The sequence below is a fragment of the Zingiber officinale genome, chromosome 5A, assembly GCF_018446385.1.
Source record: "Zingiber officinale cultivar Zhangliang chromosome 5A, Zo_v1.1, whole genome shotgun sequence".
Lineage (NCBI taxonomy): Eukaryota > Viridiplantae > Streptophyta > Magnoliopsida > Zingiberales > Zingiberaceae > Zingiber > Zingiber officinale.
In genome coordinates this window covers 140,502,508-140,519,312 of record NC_055994.1, presented here as the reverse complement: position 1 = coordinate 140,519,312, position 16,805 = coordinate 140,502,508, and the positions used below count along the sequence as shown (strand labels likewise).

Below are 16,805 nucleotides of genomic sequence, written 5' to 3'. Positions count from 1 at the left end.
AGTTGAGCAGCAGACAGTAGCACCCTGTGACTACAAGATTATTAGAGTTGTCGGAGATACGTATGTATTTTTTGTTATTAGTAATACAAGTTAATTTATTTATTCAATAATTTTTATACCTATTTTTTTTCCTTGCAGATTTGTTCCTGATGGGCACCGGGTAGCCTCTTATATCACTGCAAAGTTTAAAGAGCGAGTATGTACTTCTGATACTACATGGAGGCATATAGACCAGGAGATGAAGACATTTTATTACAATGAATTCGTAGTAAATAAAATTAATATATTTGGTATTCAATAATATATTTATCTTTTCATATATTAAAATCTCAACTTATAATTGCAGAAAAGACACACATGAGAAGATGGCCAAGAAGAACAGTTCAAAGCTACATGAAATAGTTGTTGTGCTAAACTTTACAGAGACCTCATGTATTATATAAGGAAAAAGGGCACTAGGTCAGCGTATGTTTCGGAGACGATATAGAGTGCATGGACTGCCACTTGGGCTACAGAAAGATGATGAGAAAATGCTGAAAAGGCTCGATCTAATAGAAATATAGAGCCAGGTGGCCCGAGCACCGGAATCACTCGGCATACGTCACTATGTCAGGATCAAAATCTATTGTTGAGCATGCTATAGATTTGGTAATTTAATTTAAAGTTATACTTTCTAAAAAATTTTGATTTAATTATCACACTAGTATGTATAATATGCCCCAAATTATTTGTGTATACAGGAGCATGATCTTGCTCGACATTCCACATGGATGGAGGTTTTTCTGAAGACCCACAAGAAGAAAGATGGGTCATTTGTTGATTCTCGATCTCGGGCCCTACACGTAAGATTATTAACTTTATTACATTTGTTCATTTCTATTTTGATTAACTTTAATAATTGTTATCAAATTACATATTGATCAATATTATAATTTTTCACACAGGAGCAAATGATAGAAAGAGTGGCTCAGCCTCTCAGCCATCATCAGAGGGGGAGGAGCCACAATTTCTATCCATCTATGCGCTAAATGAGATATATTATGATGTTGTCGGTGGAAGGACAAAAAACTCCACCCTCTATAGCCTTGGCTCCCAGGCCAAAGTGGCATTTGATCATTTGAGAACTCCTAGGGGTCGTGCTAATTCCTCTTCTTCTAGTGAGATGTAGTCTTTAAAACGCGAAAATGAAGAACTACGCACTCAACTGAAATCAATGGATGAGCGGATGACCTTTATGGTGTAAAATACCGGAAATAGGCGAATATGAATAAGGGAATTTTCTGAAATTTTTGAAAATTTTTCGGGAATTTTTCGGAGCTCGTATGGACGAGTTAACGGGGATAAGATTTGGATTCCGGGAAAGCCTGTTTAGGCTACCCATTTAAGTGAGGAAAAGTTTACTTTTTCCTTTAATTTTCTTTTATTTCTTTTCTTTATTTCTCTTTTCCTCCGTTCCTCTTCTTCGCTGAACCCACACGCGCCTACTCTCCTTGCCCTAACTGCCTCGGTGGTTCCTTTCTTCCCCTCCCACGCGACAAAAACCCCTCGACAAGGATTCTTCTTCTTCTCCTCTGTCGACGTCGACCCCTTTCCCTGTGCCTTAACCGCCAGCCACCGAGACTTATCATCTTCCTCTTTCGAGCGTCGGAGCCGAACCCTAGCCGCGTCGCCGCCACTCCGACCCGATGCCACTGTCACCGGCGACGCACGGAGCAGCACTGCTTATTCATCTGTGCTCTTCTTCCTCTCTGTCGCATCTCTGCACCGCACCGTCGTTGCCCGGAAGGGTTGCCATCTCCTCCTTTCTTCCGGCCTCCACCTCACCCGACGCTTGTGCCAGTCGTGCCCTAGATCCGTCGCCGGCCGCCACTCACAGAGCCGACAACGAGCAGTGCTGGTTTTCCCTCCTCTGTTTCCCGATTTTTCCTTCCTTCCTCTGTGCCGAACCCCAGTGCCAACGCCACCTTGCCTGCCGAGTTTGATCTCTGCCCTAGTTCCGAGTCTTGGCTCCTCCTCACTGATTTGTGGTGATCGGCTCTTGGGACCAGAGGTCCTCCCTCCCGCGGCTTAGTTTCCACTGTCGTTCGGTCATTCTTCTTTCCCCGCTCACAGGTAAGTGAGGTGAGCAACGTACCCTTGCTATTTCTTCTTATCAGTAGTATTCTTTTGATCTGCGTTTGGATTACAGATCCAAGTAGTAACACTAGAACTTGTTGGTTTCTTGGTCAGCAACCATTGATTGGGGCGTTTGATTTGGAAGACAACAGGTCTACAATCTCGGCCACAAATCTTGATCCAGCAGCAACTATATCTTGGCATTGAATCAGTGATCACGACTGTGATTTTGAGGTAAGGTGTAATAATTTGGAATTTCTTAATGTGATTAGGAATTCAGATACGTATTGAGATGATGTGGTCTATGGATTTAAGCATTTGCTTAGTTGTAGATCATAAGGGATTGGATTTATGTTGTTGATCATGTATAGGTTGATTAGGATCTTATCCTATTGGTCGTTGAGATTTTATTTAGCTATTCGTTGAGTTCTAGCTAAATAAATGTACGTATATTGGTGACACAGGATTTTGACGCGAGACGAGTATCTCGGAGTCGGAATTGGACCTTTCTTTTGTCGGAGGCGAGTACTTTTGACTTATTGTCTTTGATATGCTTAGTAATGAAATTAAAAATTTGCATTAATTGTGTTTTCTTATTTGTTTCGGTTAATCACTACCCGATACATGTTACCTGCTTGATTGTTTGTTTGTTTGCATCTCTTATTGATACATATCTGATTTCACATGCTCATGGGTAGTGATATAACCATGTTTTACCATGTCAGGACCTAGGTTTGATACCTTATTTGATCAGTATACCTTGATATGATTTATTCGCTATGGTGCCCATTGTTATATGTCCAGAGGTTGGTTTAGTATATTACCATGTTTAGTGACATGCACCATTTGCATGATCGCATGCTGTGCGATAGATTGCTCTATTATTGTTGAGCACTTTGACAGTTTTCATCACTGTTCGGTGCTCCGTTGTGACGCTCATGGGTAGCCTGACACAGCGTGGTAGCACGTTAGTTTGGCTCTTCCGGTGCTCCGTTGGTCCGCTCATGGGTAGTGTGACACAGCGTGTAGCACGTTAGAAATCCCTCCCCGTCATAGCGTACCGGGAGATGAGAGCATTGCGCTCCCCCATTTATGATTTGGGGTAGGAGTATGTGTGTACTCCGACAGCATTCCGTCCACTCGGTCACTCATCAAGGGTAGTGATGCAGAGTGCACGGTCGTCACAACCCTACCCACTCGGTCCCACTTTTGTTGTGAGTTGGCTGACTGGCGTCAGGGGTGACCATGACATTGACATCATATGCATGATGCATTTATTGCTTGTGTTTGTGTTTGCTGCATTTATATGCTGCATATTGTTTGGATACCTATGTTTGACATGCATACAGGTCTTCTATACCTTTCAGATTGTTTGTCATTATACCGGGTCCTGGTTAGTACAGATTCTCTCCTGTCTACTTCGGTTTGCATTTACCTTTATTTTTATCAGGAGACTGTACGCATGATTAGTGCTAGGTGTTATTTCTTTACTTTGCATATCAATTATACCTGCTGAGTGTTGGACTCACCCCGCCTCCATTGTTGTTATATTTTCAGGTTGAGGCTGTTCGGAGCAGTTCCACTCGCTAGTCCCCACTGCACGTAGTGCTAGACCTTTGCTGATCATGAGATGTTATTTTAGTTTTCTTTATCGGACTATGTCTTAGTCTTGTATTGGTTTTATTTATGGATCTTGTATGGATTCTTATCGTTTGATGGATTTTTGGTATGGTTTGAATATGTTTTACTTCATGCCTGTTTGAACGGCAGAAGAGGTAAGTTTGTCGGATTTGTGTTTTACGAGTGTAGTTGAGTAGGGTGGTTTTCGAGTCAGAGTATTACTGCTTTGTTTGATTATATATAACTGCGTGGATATTTGTGTGGTTGTGTTATATTTATTGTTATTTATTCCAGCTGCATGTGGCTGAGGTATGGAGATATGTAGAAAGTTTCAGATTGTCCGTCGTACAGGGGAGATGCTGCCGAAATTTCTTTGGACGGGGACTCCTCTGGGGGCGTGACATATGGACCAGTGAAGGGTCGCTGAGGAGAAGAGCAGGACGGATAATAATGCTGTCTTGGCCCGTATGCAAGAGATCGTGGCAAATTTCGCCAAAACCCAGACACCAGATGGTTTTAAGTCACAGGAGACTCAAGACCCATCAGATCGTGGTGATTAGTATGTTTTGAGGTTTGTTCAACTACAATTTAAATTTTTAATTATCATACAAGTTACATGCAAAATATATTTGATTGTTTTATTCTAATATGTTTATTTCTAAATATTATATTATTATATATTTCAAGCGTTAAGGTGTGCATATTTAGCACGATCATCATTATCATCATCATCATCCTATCTAGTTATTTATTTTTTACATGTAAAATTCATTATACATATATCCAATATTTTGAATTATACATCAATCTGATCATAATCTATTGTATTTTACTTTCTGCAAGATTTTACACTATTAGTTGTTTTTGGAGTATTTGTTATCATGATATGAATTTATATATTTGAACATGGAAATGTTTAGATTCATATATGGATGTTTTGTTTATATTGTGTTTGTTTCTATATGTTTAGACATATATATGGAAATGTGTTAGATTCATATATGGATGTTTTGTATGTATGGATTGTTAGGATTTGTAAACTGTGATTGTATAAATTGTTAGTACGTGTAAAATATGATTGTATGTATGGATTGTATAATATGATGCTTATATGTATGAAATACCATCAATTGTGATGATTTTATATGGATATGTAATTTGTAAACATGGTTGATTCCGAATACAATTTGTTGCTGTCAGCTTTTTTATTTTTTGACGGAATACCGACGGATAATAAATTCCGTCTGAAATGGGTATCGAAACTTGCCGACGGAAATTGAATTTCCGTCGGTGATTACCGAAGGAAGTTCTCATTCCGTTGGAAATCACTGATGGAATTACGATTTCCGTTGTTGATTACTGACGGAAATTCAATTTCCGTCGGTAAGTTTTGATACGTAATGAACCTTATTCCCGATGGGTGATCTATTTCCGTCGGAGAAGCTGGCGCTGGCTGCACAGTATTTCCGGCAAATTTTTTCTACGAAATTATAATTCCGTCGATGATCTACCGACGAAATTATAATTCCGTCGGAAAATAAGGCTCGGACGTATGTTCTCGCAACATATGGTTTCTCGTCAGCAATCCGTCGAGATAATAATTTACCGACTGAATTTCGACGAATATTTCCGTTGGTAAACCCAAGATTTTTTGTAGTGTTTTTACGATGTCTTGCATGATTTATCTTATTTGGAAATCTTTAAATCGATGTAATTTTGAGGGTGATGTATCGAGCGTTGATAGGATATTCACTCAATGCATATGTTTTGATCTTTAACTACTAGTATGTATATTATTTTCTTGATTTCGTAATGGTTATCTTACATATCTTATCCTATATGCCCTTGAGTATATTTTTTTTATTTAAATTTTTTTTATTCTTAATATTATAACTTAACTTCTAAACTCTAAAAACAAAATCTAATTGACATAATTGGAAGTTTAAAAAAATAAATAAATAAACTCAAATGCCTGATTGATCACTCACTTAGTATATACAATTATCAACCAAATTCATTTAAAATCAATAGAGATGATGACTTGATGAAATTTGAAATATATTGTTGAGATTTTTGCTTGAGCCCATAGATGGATTTTTTTATATTTGCAAACTATATTATTTAAATCTCATGACATAGAGTTTTCTGATTTCATCATATAAATCGTCTCATCAGCGTTATGAACCAGGAATGTGATCTTTATATTTATATGATATAACTCAAGATCAAAATGCACCACTAATGCTAATATAATTTTGAAAACGTCTTTTTATATAAAACCTATCGTAATAAGACAAGACGAGTCAAACTGAATCAAATCAAATTAATTTTTTTTCAAATAAACCAAACTGATCAAATTTAAAAAAAAAAATCGAACAAATCAAATCGACAAAATATATATTAATTCGGTTTTAACTGAATTTGTTTAAAAATTCCTTTTTAAAATAAAATTTGATTTTTTTATTAAAATCTAATTTCAGCTTTAAAAAATAGGGTTTAAAAATTTAATTTGATATAAAAATTTAGTTAATTCAGTTTAATTAAATAAGAAATTTGAAAATTAAAATTGAACAGAATTAATCGATTTTTTTTTAAAAAAATAAAATTTCTGAATAAACTAAATCAAATTTTAAAATTCAATCAACTTATTCATTTAACCGAATTTTTATCCACACCTAACATCAATCCACTTCTAAGGGTGAGTAATTGACATGACTTGATGAAAGACGACTGGATCATCTCCATCATTCTAATGCCAATCTCACGTTTTTAGAAATATAATGTAATCATTTGGCATTACATTTCTCTTTTTGTAGTGGATTTCTTTAATAGTATGGTTCTTGCGGTGGTAGAATTTGTTCTTTTCAAATAATTTCTTGAATGAGAGGTTCTTTGATGTTGTCTTTATCCATTATATCTTGAACATGATCAAGGTTAGAATCTTGACCAAATTCATCTTCTAGAAATACAAAATCCCTAATCCTATCTCCCTCTGTAAACCCAACATCCTCAAAAAATCAATCATTTCCTGACTAAAAATTGATTTAGTTATGAGATTATAAAATTTATAACCCCTGATCTTTGATGTCATCTTCTGTTTAGCATCTAATCCTCTTAACTCATTAGAACTTCTCTTACTTAGTCTCTGAATCTCCCGATCTACCAAATCATCTCATTATGGTTAGTATTTGATCATCTGACCTATTAAGAATTTTTCTAGTAAGTTCTTACACCTATACACTTGGCACATCAATTAAAATATGTACAATTTAACTTTAAATACTTTTGTCATACATCCAAATATAGGTTCGACCATATGATGTTATCAGCACCAAAAGTAATGAGGTAAACTTCTTTATAATCTCACTTGAATTGACACATCTAAATAAGAATGAAAAACAAAACTTTAGTAAAAGAAGATTGATTAGGTGTTTGGGTTGAGCCTCTAGCTTTATTCAAGTACTTGGAAGCTTTGAGGATGATCAACAAAAAGATTAGAAAGGATTTTAGGATATCTTCTTGCAACACTTAGCTAACTCCAAGGCATTCAAGAATTTCAAGAGATATATATTTAATGATTCTAATTGTCTACTTCAATCAATTGAAAATATGTTGATCCGGCGGTACGGACGCGGGACCCCCTTTGAAGGAAGTCAACGTCACGTGGAGGTCAAAGGTCAAACGGCCGACCAAAAAGAGGGACCGACCTGCCAAACAGGGTCTAAGCGGAATCAAAGACAACCCGATTGAGACTCGGATTTTCAACGCTCATAGGGAACAGGGTAGCCAGGTCGAGTGGGCAGCTTGCTCGGACCAAGGCCTAGAGCGACAATGCTGTGAACAGTTAGCCGAGCACATGACCGGGAATCTTCCCGGTCAAACCATCACCTACGTCCGGTCGGACGCGACGTGCCAGCCGAGCGGCCGGACGCTCGGCGCGGGAACAGAAGAGACAAAAGGACAAGAGAAACATCGGGAAACATCTTCTGACAACAGGCATGTCCAACGACTAAGTCATACGCTGAACCTTACGGCAAAAGGTTCTGTCGTCCCATCAGAGAGGTGCTCGGACTGTAGCAGTATGGTGTCAGACAAGCTCCTCTGACAAGCACATACTGAGGTATGGTAAGAGGACACGTATTCGCCTCGGTATGTGTGTATAAGCCTCTTCATAGCTCTATATAAGGGTCCTCACACTTCGTCGGAGGTACGCATTCTCTGATATTCGAAGCCACTTCATAGTTTCCTCTTGCCTGACTTGAGCGTCGGAGGGTTGTTATCGAGAATCCCTTCCCGGCCCGACTTCCTTGCAGGTTCGTCGAAGATCCCTACGACCGGCCGGAGATTCATGTCATCAGTTCGGATAGCACCACGTGCCCAACGTCCGTTGATTCAATGTTCAGACAGGATCATATGGTATGATTTTCCGACTAATGCAAATAGAGAAATACATTAGGATAAAAATAATAACAACTGAAAAAATAAATTAACAATTATCTGATTCAATTAAAAAGACGTCTTCAGTTTTCTATTTGCATTTGGTATCATCCGATTTGATTTAATCGTTCCACTTTCATATTTAACATTGTTACTTCTGACTATTGTTTCCTTGGATGAATCTCATGGTTAGTGTATGGGGTTTGAATTTCAGTAAAATCGAGGTAAATATTTTTTTTATGTGCTAATCATTATTCCAAAGATTAGTAATTATCCGTGATTTACCTCCTCTATATTGGTCTTAGGACAGGTTGACGGGGATGCTGGGGGCGAGCGCATTCGTCTTTTTTGTCACCATTGTTACTTCTGACTATCATGTCGTGGGAGGATATTCAGATTAGATCATCTAAATATCTGTAGTTTGATCTCTAGCAATAATATATTTACAGAAATTTTTTCTCCAAATGAAACACAACTAAAAGATGCTGGACTTTTAGGCTATCTCACCACTCGTACTTATCGATTTACCTTAGTGGTCTGTGAAAAAATTCTATGGGACTGAACCAATCATCCTAGAATTAATCTATGAGGTTAATTATATTTATCATTGTTACTTTTGGATTATCATAAGATAAGGGTTTAAATCTTGATAAAATCAAAAAAAAATTCTCCCCGTACTGAACTATATCTTTCCGATTTATATCTTCATCAATTATTATAGGGCCAACTATGTAGGGATAGTTAGGGGTGGTGGATTTTATTTTTTACTATTATTATTTCTCTTCAATTGGTGAGTTAATTATTCTCCGATAAATTTATAGAATTAAATACGGATCGAATCTTGATAAAATTAGAAAATTATTCTTTTATATTAAATTATTCTATTATGCGATGACTATTTTGATTTCTTGATTTAGTCTCTCATACTACTGTGGAACAGTTATAAGAAACCCAATAAAATCGAGAAATTATTCTTCTACGTGTTGACTATCTCTAATTTCTTGATTTAGCCCTCTTCATACTGTGGGAAGTCATAGGAGGGCATGAAAAAACATGTAGAATTGTTTCACTTCCATTAACACGAGGATGATAGATGTCACTTCTCTTCGATTAAGTAGAATCATACAATTAAGAATTTTAGTTTTGTTTAAAAATATTTAATTCATTAATTTTGATAATCTGACTGATTTTTTTTTTTTAGAAAAGAGTGTTTAGTTTTTATCTTATACAGAAAAGAAGTGAAGAGTTTAGTTCGTTAAAAACATTATTAAATAATTAAGAATTTTATTTTAAAAATTTATAATTTTATAGAAAAAATAAATTGTTGTTGATTTATAAAGAAGCGTTAGCGTTCTAAATTACTCAATTAGAGTCGCTTAAAACAAATCGTCTCTTCTATCTATCATCTCACGTGCCGAGAGCGTGCCTATGACGGTAGAGCAAGACAGGTGTGAGATGGGCCGTGCGGCTGCCTCTCGGCCGTCCGATCGCTCCACTCCTCATGTTCCGGATCATTCCATTTCCCTTTTTATCCCCTCAAATCCCGTATCAATAACGCAAACCCTCGTATGAGCCGCCGACTCGCTTTCCCAATCTCCTTTCGCGTTCTAGGGCTTCTTCCTCTCCCCTCCCCTCCCTCTCGTCGTGGCGCTCATGGCGCTCGATTCTTACGTTTTCGACCTCGATCCAAGGGGTCCTTTTCCATCTCTACGCTAGGGCTAGTCTCAGTTTCTCGTCGTCGATCTAGATTCTAAACTCTCCGCTGCTCTCGTCGAGACCTTCGTCGCCGACGAAGTTAAGATCGGCTGTGCTATCGCTGATCCTTACATGGAGGTGGGCAGTTCGCATGGACCGGTAGATGGAAACAAGGCAGCGACTGATGGACATGGTTTTGGATGCGGATTTGGTGAATCAAGGGTTTTCAAGGAGATCGAATCGGTGGAGCTTAAGGAAGAGGCTTATGGTTTGGTTTTAGACCGCGGCGAGGCGGGTTTCTCTGGATCTTCCAAGGACGCTCACGGAGACGTAGTGATGGATCCAGGTATTATTTCGAATCTCGTATTGGGAAAGGGATTTCTGTCCCTGGTTATGACGTAGTTGAGTTTTCTCTCGCAGAAAGTGTGGGTTTCGACGATGACAGTGCCTCTGAAGAGGTTGTAGTTTCAGATGGGGTGAAGATGCCGCACAGGGCGGTTGGAAACTGGATGAATGGGTTCGATCTGGGCGACATGGTGTGGGGAAAGGTGAAATCACATCCATGGTGGCCTGGTTACTTGTTCAATGAGGCTTTTGCTTCGCCTTCTGTTCGAAGGGCGAGAAGGGATGGTCATGTTTTGGTAGCCTTCTTTGGTGATAGCAGCTACGGATGGTTTGACCCTGCTGAGCTCGTCCCGTTTGCCCCCCACTATGAGGAGAAGTCTAAACAGACCACCTTGCGGCCATTTGTTAAGGCAGTTGAAGAGGCAGCCGATGAAGCAAGCCGCAGGGAGGCTCTTGGTCTGGCTTGCTACTGCCGGAATAAATCCAACTTTGGTTCAGCACATGTCCCGGGATATTTTCTTGTTGATGTCCCAGGATTCGAACCATGGGGCTTTTACTCATCAAAGCAGATCGAGGATGCGCGGAAAAACTTCGTGCCTGAGCAATCTGTCTTCTTTCTAAAGCAGTTGGCCTTATGTCCACTGAAAGAGAGTTTTCCTGCTATAGATCAGATTAAGAACGTGGCAAAGATGCTTGCTTACCGCCGTGCCGTCTTCGAAGAATTTGACGAGACATATGCTCAAGCATTCGGTGTCGAGCCAGTACGGCCATCTCTGACTGGGTCTATGTTAAATCATCCTGAAAGATTTACCCCCCGAGGTATTAATCATTGCATGCCTTTTTGTTACCCTGCTTTTAGGCTGTCACATGGATATAATTTGTATTTGCATTTGTGTAATTTCATGGTACTGGTGCAATCGATCTTTTTAAACCAGTTAATTTTTATGTCTGGTTTCTGGCTATGGTTTACATTAAGCAGACTCTGGAATATTATAGATGATTGCCATGGATATCTGTTGATTTCAGTATTATGTTGTCCTACTCATTTCTTTTGGTACATGCGGTTGTGAAAGATGGTCATTGGAGTTTGAAGTAATGACTGTTTGTTAGGGCAGAAACGGAATGCCAGATTAACCTTACCTTCATAATTAAAAGAAACAACAAAATGAAAAAATGGATACAGTTTAAGAAATTTTGAACAAACAACATAATGACACATGAAATTTGCACTCTTCAAAGTCTAGCATCATATCGTTACACAAAAAAACTCTAGCATCTCATTAAGCTTCAAATGATATTATGTAAAACATGTTGCACATCAAAATGGGTTCTAGTTGTCCACTAAATGTTTTGGCCTATCTTTTTAATCCAAGTCCAACACAATATTTTATATTTTACTCATTAAAATGGGAGATTTCTAAACGCTTTTTTGTCTCAGATTTAGCTATGGTAACTGATTTCATGGGGCCAATAGTTTGTCCATTTTATTGGTTTCCACGACTACTATTCTTTTTTCAAAATAAAAAAATTCTTCTGTTTGGTATGTTATTCTTTCTAATCCATTAATGGCTGTGTTTCTCTCTTTCTTTCGCGATGGGTTTTCCTTGGATATTTCTCTTTCTTATATTTGTTGGCTGATTCTCAACGCCAGTTTAAATGTTTTTTAGGCTTTCAATTTTCAAATTGAGTATTTTGTGTAATTTCAATGTCTGTTATTTTAACAAGCAATTTTGGAGGTTGAAACACTCATAAATATGCAAAATTGTATTGCGAAGCTAAATGCGATGCACGCATATAATCATTTTCAGCCATCAGGAAAGGCAGACGTAGGTCATTTAACCAAAAGTGGTCAATCAATCCATGTTCTTGGTTGCAATGACCGTTTTGATCTATGATTATGATTCATCCCCTTGTCAGACTGCTCGGTGCAGTTTATAATAGTTGTTTATTGATGAAAAAAATTATTGAAAATCATTTTTGTTTCACTGACATTGTGAATGCTGAGATTTCATCGACCTGGTTTTATAGTTTTTCATCCTGTGGTGCAACTTGATTTTCTCCCAATTCAAAATTGCTTTTCCTTTGTTGATTTATGCAACTTGGTTTGCACAGGAGAGCTCCTCGAAGTGGCAAGGAAATCAAAGCATACTTTTTTTACTTGTTGGATCTTTTTTCCTATTGGTACTATTTGGTTCTGTGATGCAATATAGTTCCAAATTCCCTGAGACCTCGAATAACAAATATCCTGGACAAGATTTGCAAATATGAAATCTAGGACTAGGAATTTGTATAGATTGGGATCCGGAATAATCTTTTAAACTAGTTTTTCCTTTCATTTCAGTGAATTTAACAAGTTACAGACTAATTTGTTAGTAATAACCGAAAGATTACTAATGAAATTAACAAGTTACAGACTAATTTGGTTTGAACAAGTCTGTCATAGTGTCATCTCAGTTGTCAAATTGTAGAATGTATGACAAATTCATCCATCTCTGGTAATATCTCTTTGGAAATGAGTGATCACCATGAGTATCTTCACAGTCTAACCATGGTCTTTTAAGTTTTGAAAGAGGGATCAAAATCATAAATGAGGAGAGTTTTGAAAGTAGATGGTGGTAGTGTTGTCAATGTCATCATCTTTTCTTGTGATTGAAAAAGAAAACGAATCTTAATTCTATTTGTGTGGATGCATCCTTCATTTTAGCCTTTTGGTGATTCTTTGATTAGTACAAGGAGGAGAAGAAAAAAAGATGTCGATTCCTATTCTTTGACGGTTCAGATATGTTTTTTTGCTTGAAAGATAGGCTCAGTGGAAAGTTGATGGTACTTAAACTGTGCGGACAAAATTAGTTAATTTATTAGGATTGCAGTTTCTTTATGGTGCAATTAGGACTTAAAACTCCAGTGAGATTACCCGAGGAAATTTGAGTTTCAGGTAGGTTTTAGGATGAGATCCCAGGAGGTATCAGAAGCCCGTATATTTTGTTCTAGTGTATCAGAGCAGGAATGAATCTCTCAACCAGTCTTCGATCTACAACCTCTCCAGGATTTGGAAAGCTACTCTCTTTATTTATCTAATACTAAATAAAAGCTTTAAAACAAGGGGACCAATTCCTCACTTTCTTCCCCTTGTTTCGTAAGCATTTTTGATGCCTACAATAAACGAACATGGCCGCCTTGTAATTAATTCCAGAACACGTGTCGAACAGCCTAAATATATTTAGGTTTTATCTTAGCCTTAATTTGCTTCTAATTAATTTGATTTTAAGTTAATCTGACCATTTTATATACATTTCATTGTTGGCTCTGGTTATTTTAAAAGTAACAGAAGCAACGGACCGGTCGTATTGATGGCGTGTTCTTCTATTTGTGTTTCTTTGCAGCGGCGCCTCTAAGCGGGCAACTGGTGATGCCCGAGTCCCTCCGGCAGAAGAAAAGCTCCGTCCATAAGCTAGCTTCCGCACCCAAAGTGCCCAAACCTCCATCTGCGAAGAAGAACAAATACGTGCTGAAGCGGAGGGATGAGCAATTCTCCATCACCGCCCCTGTCGCTGGCCCTCCATTGCTGGACTTCACCTCCCGTACCGAATCCTATCGTACCTTCTACAACCTCTTCCCCACTGCTCAGCAGCCCCCTGCCCAACCAAGTCTCGCCTTCCAGGATGCCTCAGTGCACGGTGACTACGTGCTCCAGAGGAGGGAACCTTCCATTATCATCGACGACGTCGACGACAAGCTGCCGCAAGGTTCACCCGGCCTGCATGCTCAGGGGAAACCTCACCTGGTCTCAGAGCAGAGACCGGACACATCGGTGGTGGATGTTCCCGTTGTTATTAGTCCTCGACAGGCGCCGCAGATGAGCGTGATTGAGTTCCGGAAGTTGGACCCTGTTGTCTCCGATGTAGCTGCTGATGCGAAGCCGAACGACGCTGGCGACGTCGTCGTCGTCGGTGGAATCCCAAAGGTGAAGAAGATCAAAAAGCGCCTGCGCGATGTTGCTAGCTCCGACCCAACAGATCTTGCTGTAAATGTTAAGAAGAAGATTAAAAAGAAGAGCAGGGAACAGAGCGACGGGGCTGGCTTGATACCTGACCATGTAAGGATGGCGAAAGATGACGATACTCATAGAAAATCTGCCTCGGGATTACTTAGCATTGGGCCGGAGCCGTCCAAGAGAGCCTATGGAGTCGAGAGTGCGACCGTATCCTTCCCCTTCGCCTTTCAGCTTCCCGAGATTGACTTGAGCTCCCGCAACCTGCAGCTACCCGAGCTGGTGGCCGACCTGCATGAACTAGCACTCGACCCTTTCTACGGCATCGACCGCGATGCTCCGGTTGTTGCGCTCCATGTATTCCTTAAGTTCCGATCGATGGTCTACCAGAAAAGCTTGTCCCTTTCGCTCCACACTGAAGCTGAAGTCGCGGAGATTCAAACGGACACACCTCCTCAGCAGCATCAGGAGCCTCTTGTAGTTGTTGGGACGGCGGAGATTGCTCCAGCGAAAATAGCGAAGGAGGGCAGGGAGGGAACTGCCACTGCGAAGCCACCGAAGCCAGGATTTAGGCCCGATGATCCGGTAGTCGCTGGACGGAAACGCATGCCCTCTGATCTCCATGAGGATATGGGCGCAAAGAGGCAAAAGAAACTGGTCAAAGTCAAAGCCGCCTTGGCCAGTGAAAAGAAATCGGCGATCAGTCAGAAGCGTAACCAGAAGGAAGCCGGCAGTGCCTCCACGGCGACACCTACAGCAGCCGCAACGCCGTCAGCAATGCCGATTGTGCCAGCGAAGCCCAGCAACACCAAATCCGTGGAGCCCCTCAAGAAGAAAGAACCTCCCCCGCCTCGAGTTCCCTGTCCAACTGCGCTCGTGATGAAGTTCCCACCCCGGACGACGCTGCCGTCCGTTGCCTCTTTAAAAGCAAGGTTTGCCCGGTTCGGCCCGCTCGATCTCTCCGGCACCCGCGTGTACTGGAAATCCAACACCTGCAAGGTGGTGTACAAGTTCAAGCCCGACGCGGAGGCAGCCCTCAACAACGTACGCGTTAACGAAATTTTTGGCCAGGTCAAAGTGCACTTCTATCTCCGCGACGCTGACGCAGCGGCGCCGGAGCAGTCCGCTGATGCCGGAGGTCAGAAGCAAGAGTCACGGCCTTCTGAAGGCGTCCAGTTCCGACCCGGGAATGGCTCAAGCACCGCTTTGAGGTCGCTACGTAATCCAAACCAGAAGCCAGGACAGCTGAAATCCATCCTGAAGAAGCCCGGTGACGACGTTGGCCCTAGCAGCAGTCGAGAGGCACCCCGCGTAAAATTCATGTTGGACAATGTGGACGGGAAGCCAGTGATGTCGCCGGCGATTGCAGGAAGCAGCAGCAGTCGTAGCGATGTCGAAGCACCGCCCCTCTCCCTTCTTCCTTCAGATTCTGTCATCAATAAGACCACAAAGTCTGGTGCTTTACTCCCGCCGCCGCCGCCACTGCCACTGCCACTGTCTGCGCTTCATTCCTATCCTTCAAGGACTGTGGATAACTCTGCTTACATCCCCCCACCGCTGGTGACTCCAGTCTCATCTACTCCGCTTCCACCGCGACCATTGCACTGGGCGGCGGCGGATCGGGTGACTCCGCCGCTGTCTTCCCTCCGCGGGCTTCCATCTGGCGCGGCCCAGCCGCACAATTATATGCAGCATGGCGACGTCGAAGGAAGGCGCATGGGGAACAAGGACTTAGCGAACCAAATGCTGAGCCTTATGATTAGGTGCAGTGATATAGTGAGCAGTGTCAAATCGTCGCTAGGATACGTTCCATACCATCCACTGTAAGAGGGAGCCGAGTCGCTCATCCTGATGAGCTCATTTCTCCTCATTGTCGCGTCCTGAATTTAGTGAATGAGGACGATGCAATTGTAATAGGAACAGAACTGAAGGTCGTTGCTGTTTCCGTGTCACCTGTGTTTGATAATTTGCTTCTGTACTTCTACAAAACATTAAGCTTCAATTCCATGATGCTGCTTGTTTGCCTCGCCAAGTCTCTCGTCCAAAGTTATAGTTCCCACCTCAGCAAACTCCAGTGCGCTATTTTATACTCGTCTAAGATGCTCTCGTAACCACAAATCTCGCTATTATCTAGGAGGATGGAGAACAAAACTTAGATTTTACCCCATTTTCAGCAATATAATATTGTGTTTGTCAAGAATTTTAGGGTTTTTTTTTAAGATTGGAGGGCTAATTGCATGAAGCAATTTGCTTGCATGAATTTGTTTTCTGGTTCCGAACGAGTACCAGCTTAATTAATAGGTTTAGCTTTTCCTGTCTTGTTCTGGCAGGGGAGAGTTAATTCCGAGAGGAAGTGTCAGCAGTAGGAAGATTAAATAAGGGCCTTATGGAGCGTGTCAATCTCCATTCTTTTCTTCTGAAACCGCTGATGTCAACCATTAACTCCACTGTCCACACTCCGATCTCAATCTTAGTTCTGGAGAAGAAGCAAATCAGCTTTGAACAGATTTGTTTTCTCCCATATATATATATACATATATATATTTCTGCAGCATTTGGACAATTCCCAGCAATTACATCACAAAAGTACCTTCTGACAGTG

The 16,805-nt window shown here is 40.6% G+C and overlaps 1 protein-coding gene across 1 annotated transcript; it reads left to right on the top strand.

Moving 5' to 3' along the window:
- Positions 1-9,732: 9,732 nt before the first annotated feature.
- Positions 9,733-16,213, top strand: LOC121982132. The gene is made up of 3 exons (XM_042535045.1): positions 9,733-10,213; positions 10,288-11,031; positions 13,596-16,213. The coding sequence occupies exons 1-3, from the start codon at positions 10,000-10,002 to the stop codon at positions 16,028-16,030; spliced, it is 3,393 nt and encodes a 1,130-aa protein (XP_042390979.1). The 5' UTR covers positions 9,733-9,999; the 3' UTR covers positions 16,031-16,213.
- The last annotated feature ends 592 nt before the right edge of the window (positions 16,214-16,805 follow it).

Excerpts from the sequence above, each read along its gene's own strand:
- LOC121982132 (XM_042535045.1), top strand. The coding sequence starts at position 10,000 with ATGGAGGTGGGCAGTTCGCATGGACCGGTAGATGGAAACAAGGCAGCG. Across the intron at positions 10,214-10,287 it reads AGACGTAGTGATGGATCCAG|AAAGTGTGGGTTTCGACGAT; the intron begins GTATTATTTCGA and ends TTTCTCTCGCAG. Across the intron at positions 11,032-13,595 it reads TGAAAGATTTACCCCCCGAG|CGGCGCCTCTAAGCGGGCAA; the intron begins GTATTAATCATT and ends GTTTCTTTGCAG.